The sequence below is a fragment of the Drosophila rhopaloa genome, unplaced genomic scaffold, assembly GCF_018152115.1.
Source record: "Drosophila rhopaloa isolate 14029-0021.01 unplaced genomic scaffold, ASM1815211v1 contig_155, whole genome shotgun sequence".
NCBI classification, from domain to species: domain Eukaryota; kingdom Metazoa; phylum Arthropoda; class Insecta; order Diptera; family Drosophilidae; genus Drosophila; species Drosophila rhopaloa.
Genome location: NW_025335034.1, coordinates 4,900,326 through 4,907,739, shown reverse-complemented (window position 1 = coordinate 4,907,739; position 7,414 = coordinate 4,900,326). Strand labels below are relative to the sequence as shown.

Here is a 7,414-nt window from a genome sequence, read left to right as displayed (position 1 = left end):
TAATTAAGGCTGTTCCAGAATGAGCGGTTTAGTTTAGTCAACAGGTAACAGGTCGATGCAGATGTAGATCGTTTTAATTAGCCGTAAGTCGATAGCCGCAAAAAAGGGCCGGGGCCGACGGCTCTTTGATGTGCGGGACACTGGCCATCTGGCGGGTGGTGCCTCGTTTTCCTGACAAAGTCCAGCCGCATCAGTGGCCGGAGTACGTCAGCATCGCGATGAGCATTAAGGCCCGCGGAATGGGTGGCAGTCACAATCTTGGCGACACTGTCAGTGCCATGTCAAGGGGCCATTTGATATGCCACTGACAGTTAGCACATTTGGCGCATTTTTTCCCCAGGCCCTCTTCCTTTTTTTTTTGGCTTTTTATACAGCCCTGACAGTGAGGAAAGTGCCGATCCACCGCTGACAGCTTACAACATTTGAGTGTCTATTTTTGGGCGGCATTTAGTCAAAATCCGTTTGATCAAAGGTAAAAACACTTAAACACTTGGCTGCACTAAGAAATAATGTGGTTATACAATGTAAGAAACTTAAAAAAAGATGGTCAACATTTAAAAATTAGTTCTTTATTTTTTGATGTGCTATTTATTTAATTCTTAGTAAAAGCATTTAATTTCTAAAATATATTAGTTAAGTGTGGTGAAATGAAAAATAGTATTTTAACAGAGAAAATGTATGTGCCCAAAACGAAATGTGCGAATAAATAAAATCATCTACATAATTAAGATTAATGAATGAGTTTAAATTAAATTAAATTTTGTAAGATAGGTTAATGAAATAAAATATAGAAATCGAGAAGTTCGTTGTTAAATGAATATTAAAAGTGACACGAAAACTGAATTTATAATTAAGTGACGTATTTTTTGTTTAGTGTGCGGTGCGATCTCTATTTGCTCTTAGTCTAAACATACGCGTACAAACTTATCGACTAGGTACGGAGGGATATATCCACCGATGCCGATCAGTCGCCGCAGCGTGAGTCGCAGCTCTCCTGTGAGCAGAAGCGGTTGCGGTTGCCGTTGCATCCTTTGTAGTTGAACGGCTTGCAGACGCCCTTGTCGAAGTACCAACGGGTTACGGCCTTAGTCTTATCCTTGCTGCTGCAGAAGTTTCCCTCATTTCGACCTACGTAGCAGTTCACATTGTCTGAAAGAATCCAAAAGTCACAATTTAATCAATCGCCGCCTGGAAATGCTTCACGTTTCGGTTGGCCAACGCGACTGGCCTCATTAAGTGCAATTAGGTTTGTTTGTTTATACGGGCCTCGAAGCAGACGACAGAATATTTCATAATTCCCTGGCCACGTTGTAGTCATAAGCGGAAAAATAGAACAATTTCGCAGACAAAATTGACTCTGGCCGGCTAAAATACAAAAAAAAAACCAGCACGCGGATGAAACTTGGCATGTATCGAAATATTTTGTTCTTAAGGCATGGACTTGCTATTTACCTTTGCATCAAATAATAGTTAATTATTTTTTTTTACCTAAAAAAATGTCACTTTATAACAAGATTTAGGAGATATACGAATTATGCGTGAGCAAGTAAAATTGAGTGGTATTAAGCGGGAAAACCATGTATCTCCTGTTTTATTGGTCTTTAAAATTACTTATAACTAACACACCTGAACAATTTTGTTTTAATTGTGAAATGGAAGTCATCCACTAAACTTTAGTTTAGTAAGATTCTGATCATCAAAAAAGTAATAACATTTTATATTTATAAAAAATCTGCTAATCAATCGAATGCATTTTTTAAGCTTGATATAAAAGTTGAAAGGAAATATGATAGGAACTAAATTTTGTAGGATCTGAACTAAAATATTAACTCTGGCATTCTTAGACACTTACTCAGCTCTTTGCATGACACCACTGCCTCATTGCCCGAACTGCCGCCTCCAAAGGCCTCGATTTCCGCGGTCTGTGTCAATAGGATGATGGACAGGAGGCCGACGAGTGTCGCACAGAGGAACGTCAGATTGATTTTCAATTTCATGTTTTTCGCACGGCCAACAGAAGCGGAATGAGGAATGAAGCACCACCGGCAGCAGCTGTTCGATGTACTCGCCCCAGATGCGAACGGAGAATGCCGGATCGGAGAGTCGGGAAGCCTGAAACTGAGAAACTGCCGCCAGTTGAGGCTGTTCCAATTGTTCGGTTTTTGGTATTTTTAAGTAATCTGCGCTACTTTCGGGCAGAAAAGCGTGCAGCCGACTAACAAATCCAACCGAACCGATACGAACTCACTGGCTGTGGCGCATTTCTGTTTTCAGTTTATATTCGAAATGCCGGAAATTGTTGCTAACTCGAACGCGAACTATTCGCCCAGTCGTTCCCATTCGTCTAATAGTTTCTCAGGCTGCTTCGAAAATTCGGAAAATCTTTCGAGCATTGCCAGCATGACAATCGCCTGGTATGCTTAATACGCATATCCATTCATCCAACCATCCTTCCATCCATCCATCCGTCCATCCGTCGGTTCCGCCATTCGCCCAACGGACCGTGTCCATCAATGCTAAGTAGGAGAAGATATTTTTGGTCAACAAAATGTTTGACGCTCCCGAAACGACCGACGAACGGCGAAATTGCACTTAGTTTTATCTTTGGGGCGTTTACTTTGCGCTCGTTTGCATAATTTCCAACTTATTGAATATTTTCCACATAATTAATTTTAATTATTTGTGTTTCTTTCAGGCATTTGAATTAATTTAGATAAGAGGACCGCGTGGTTGGGGGTTCGGAGGGTAGGGTAGAAGGCGAAAAGGGTCGCGGACTGCAGTCACAAGGGATGGCTCTTCCATTGTCTCTAATTACAATGGGCAGCATTTGTTTTGGGTTTTTCTTCTCCCCCTTTTTTTTATTCTTTGGTTTATTTCAATTTTGGTTTCTTGGCAAGTGGCTTTGGCATCGGCTCTCGCCTTTTCCCATTTTCCCTTTGGGTTTTTGTTGCTTCTATTGCTGCGGGTCGAGCGCAAAAATCAATCTTCATTTAAAATTCAATTTAATGCGCTGCGTGCATAAAAGAAGTTCCCCAACGCCTTGGTCATCAAGCGTATTGGATTCGCCGGGAGAAAATTAGAAAACAATTGTGTATATATTTTGGGCGCTCTGACGCATCAAAGAGAATTTGCGAAATGGTGTCGCATGTCGAGAACGTCTCACAATGATATTATTCGTGATGGCCACAGACTGGAAGACTAGACAAGAAATTGCCAATAAATATTTAAATCAGCTACAAATCAGTAAAAATATATATATTTAAAATCTATAGAGCTGGAAAATCGCTCGAACATTCACCATTACTCAGAATTTGTAGAGTAAATTAAATTAAATTCATTTTCCCCAAAGCTATACTTTGACCAACTACAAGAGATTTGATCTATATAATATTATAATATATAATTAATAATATCGCTATAATTTTAAATTTAAGACAATAGGTGTAGACAAAATTTAGTTCACTTTAATACTTAGTTGTCCAATTTAATAGAAACCCTTTTTTTATAAACCAGTGATGGGGAAATCATGAAAATTACAGCGAACGGAAGACTGAAACTCCAAAGGGGATGTGCTCCAAACACAAATCGGAAGTCTTAACTAAAAACGGTAGAAGGTATACGAGGTCAGTCGAGTGGAAGAGCGGATGAAGACCCGCAGTCGCAGCGCACTCCAGCTTGGGCATCAGTGCGTATACGTGATGTATCAGCGCGAGTAAATCAATACTCAAATGTGGGGTCCTAATCAATCGGGATCGGAAGGTCAGCTGAAAAAAGCTAAACAGAAAAAATTAAAAAAAACAATGCGAGTATAAAGAGTGGTCCCATCGAGTTTATCCTCTTGGCCACGTTTCGGTTGTTTCGGCCACAATTTTTGATTTTTTACTTGTTTTGACCAATTTGGCGATTTTGTGATTTGTCGTCTTTAATTTCCACACAATTTTTGTAGCCACTCAAGCAAAAGATATTTAATGGCTGCACTTGAACGTGCCGAAGGACAAAAGCATTCGAAAAACGCGGATAGAGTCGAGTGAAAGAAGGGGGAGCAATGATTCTGCAGTTTGAAATTGAGTGAAAAGCGCTGACGTTCCTCGCATATTGAGAATTTTCTTTGCATAGATTTTACCTTTTGTGGATGCACCTGCTTTCCGTTCTCCCCCTTCCTGCCAAATCTTTTAGTTCCATAGTCGCTCGCTTTGCGCTACTTTGGAATTATTTTTTTCCCAATCCGCTTTCGTTCTCTTTGCCTCGAAGAAAAAAAGATTTCCCCTTGCTTTGGCCCACCTCAAATTGAGGAAATGAAACATTTCAATGATTTGCTTCCGGCTTTTCCTTTTTGCGCCACCCTTCGTGCACCGATTCATAAACAAAAAGAAAGAGTTTTGTTTATTACCTTTAAGGCGCTTTGCACAACTTCTTGACCGCCACGCAAAAAGTTCAACCTTAATAAATTATTTAAATTATAACTTTGATCTGTGCTGGGGGACTGTACAAAAGTGCTGTGCGAATAGTTACACTGTGCTGCCGACAGTTTTACAATTTGAAAAGTTATGAAGTACACGTTCGAACCAGCAAAATTAAAGAAGTCGAGAATGTTGCATAAGATTGGCTGGCAAAATATATTTTTTGCTGCCAAAATATTGTAATATTAAATTATTAAATTAAACACAGATGATTTAATTCCTTGTTCAGTGTACTGTATAAATAAAATACATGAATACTTTATTATTTTAAATTTCGTGACACCTTTAATATTTTTTAGTCCGTATTAAAAAATGAATTTCTTCATATTTTTGGCATCTTAAAACATTTCCTACAAAAAGGGTATGTTCTACAGTGCTATTGATTTCACTACCATGAGAAGCAATTTATTGCAGTGACACTGAACATTTGGTAAGGCATTCCGCAAACAATGGAGCAAGGACTATGACTATGTTCATCGTTTTTACTGGCTGCGTTCTGTTTTTTTAGTTAAAATTTCGCAATTTGCAATAAAAATTCCAGTTTTGCTTTTCGGAATTCAGTTGGAGCGTACGCCCCAGCTAAGCTTCGGCTTGAGCAACGGCTTGTGGCCTTACGGCTTTTCCGGCAAAGGAAAGCGATGCGAAAGGATACGCATCCTCCCAACGGGCTGGCGGAGCTATCAACCGGCAATTATTATGCGTCCTGAACTGCACGTGCCTCATATAATCTGGGTGTATGGGTACGTCTGGGTGTGAGTGTGTTGTTGTTGTGGCTGCTGGGGCGTGCCGACAATAATTTAATATCAAAACATATTTCACTTGCATGCCGAAGAAGCTGAGGAATGCGCTCAAAAGCTTAACGGAGTCGAGCCAGCCGAGCAAGCCGAATGGAGGCGATGAAGCGTTCATCTTGTGCCTTTCCCCATCTCCGCCGACTCTCTTTTTTCCACTATCCCTCTTTCTCCATCTCTCCTGTCGGCTCCTGTGTGTATCGTAATTATTTTAAAGCCACCAAGGAGCCTTGACATTTCCCAAAAATATATTTTTGCCCCAGCCGCAAAAATGCGTCTCCTTATGTGAAGTTATGGCACGACCTGCTGCGGCAGCCGCTGTTCTCTACACTTAGGAATATGTGGGATTTTTGTATTAACTATTTTTTATCAATATTTGTATTTATGCTTTTATTTTAATATGTTGGTCGTTTACTTTAAATGCGTGAAACTAAAACATTATAAAGAATTTATTAGTTAATAAATTTATATACTAAGGAATATGAAGGATTCTTGTATTAACTATTTTTTATCAAATTTTCATTTATGCTTTTGTTTTAATATGTGATTTTTTGAGTAGTTATATTTATTAAATCAATACTTTAAATGCGTAAAAATAAACATTATAAAGAAATTATTATTGAAATTTGATGAAAATATATAATTATTGTTATTATTTGGGAAAAATATTAATAATTAAAACTATGCTTTTTGAGGTGGCATTTGATTTGTTATTAGTTATAGTTTTTAAAGAGTAATGTTTGTAAAGCTATTTTTTCTGCTACATTAGTTTCTGCTTTTGTTGGTTAAAAGTGTCATGTGATTTTTAGTAAGTCTCTTATTTTATTTAATTCTCTACTGTACTTGAAGAAAAAACAGCTATTTGTTAAAACTTATTTTCTAAGTGCAGTGATGAGAGTATCCGCAAAAGGACGGGCATGAGGATAAGCAGGGCCGTTGTTGATTTCGCTCATTTCCGACTCAAATGGATTTTGATTGTCTGCCCTGGCCTCGGTGTTGGACCTGGACTTGGGTGGCCGTGATGCCCTCTACGTGTCTGCCATTTGTCTGCTCTCATTTTGGCCGGCTCAGCCCGAACTTCGGCGTCTTCGGAGCTGCCAAATGCCAAATGACTTTCTTTTCTTGGCCATTGCCTCGTTTGGCTGTTGCTTCGGTCCCATTTAGTTTTATTGTAATGATTTCTATTACCACACGAACAGTCCGTGTCCTCCGCGCCATAGTTTGCTGCAGCTGCAGTTGCCAACTCTCAACGGCCAACCCCCGGCCGCCATTTCTTAGCCCCCAATGGACTGTTGGTCGTTTACGTGGCCATCGCGCTTAATGAGTAGTTATTTCCGCTTGTATTTCTTGATCAAGTCGTGCACGGCGCGGCTTTGTCGGCAGTTAAAGCTAATGCCGGGACACGTTCGCCATTAATTGATGCCCATTCTATTGCCGGCATCATTTCATTAACCTGCTGAATGCTCCATAATTGAATTTATGCCATAATTTCTCAGTTGGCCACAATTTTGTCAATGAATTTATGCAATGGTTCTTTGTGGTCGGCCCAAAGCTTTGATATTTATACACATTTTTTTTTGCAGCTGTCACAACAATAGATAGTAAAATAAGTAAAAACCGTGGACGCGATAAAAAAATTGTTAATGTTTTCGCCTTCTTCTGTGCGCTCTTTCGAAACGAATGAAAAAGCATAATTAATTTTAATGCGCTTTTCCGCTGCTTTGTTTTTACTTGCTTATCATTACCATCAGTGGACGGATTTCATTATGCAGATGATGCAGTTTTAGCCAAGGACAGTTCTGATTCACGGGCTGAGGACTACTTTAGCGACATTGTCGGACTGTAATTTTGGAAACCGAATATGGTTTGTGCAGCCGTTTTACACCATTGACACGGACCGAAATACGTTTTCGACCAAGTCCATGTGTGTTTGCTTCCGTTCCACCCGCTGATGATTATCAATTTGCGAAATTCGTTTTGGTGTGGAAAATTGTTTACCCGTTTGGCAAACGAAATGAGTGGATGCCCATACCAGCTCCACTTTGTGGCGGGTAAATTGAAAACGCAAACAAACAAACCCACATGGAAATTGAAGTCGTTTGGTTAAGGAATAGCTGGCTTCCTGCCTGCGAGCAGCTCGCGTCACGTTTCGCCTGGCAGCCA

At 39.7% G+C, this 7,414-nt stretch overlaps 1 protein-coding gene across 1 annotated transcript; it reads right to left on the bottom strand.

The window, feature by feature from the left end:
- Positions 1 to 577: 577 nt before the first annotated feature.
- Positions 578 to 2,228, bottom strand: LOC108048739 (kunitz-type serine protease inhibitor Hg1). Its single transcript, XM_017129576.2, has 2 exons — positions 1,853 to 2,228; positions 578 to 1,149 (listed from the first exon to the last, which is right to left on the bottom strand). Exons 1-2 carry the CDS (start codon positions 1,995 to 1,997, stop codon positions 965 to 967), a joined length of 330 nt encoding a protein of 109 aa, XP_016985065.1. The 5' UTR covers positions 1,998 to 2,228; the 3' UTR covers positions 578 to 964.
- Between the last annotated feature and the right edge of the window lie 5,186 nt (positions 2,229 to 7,414).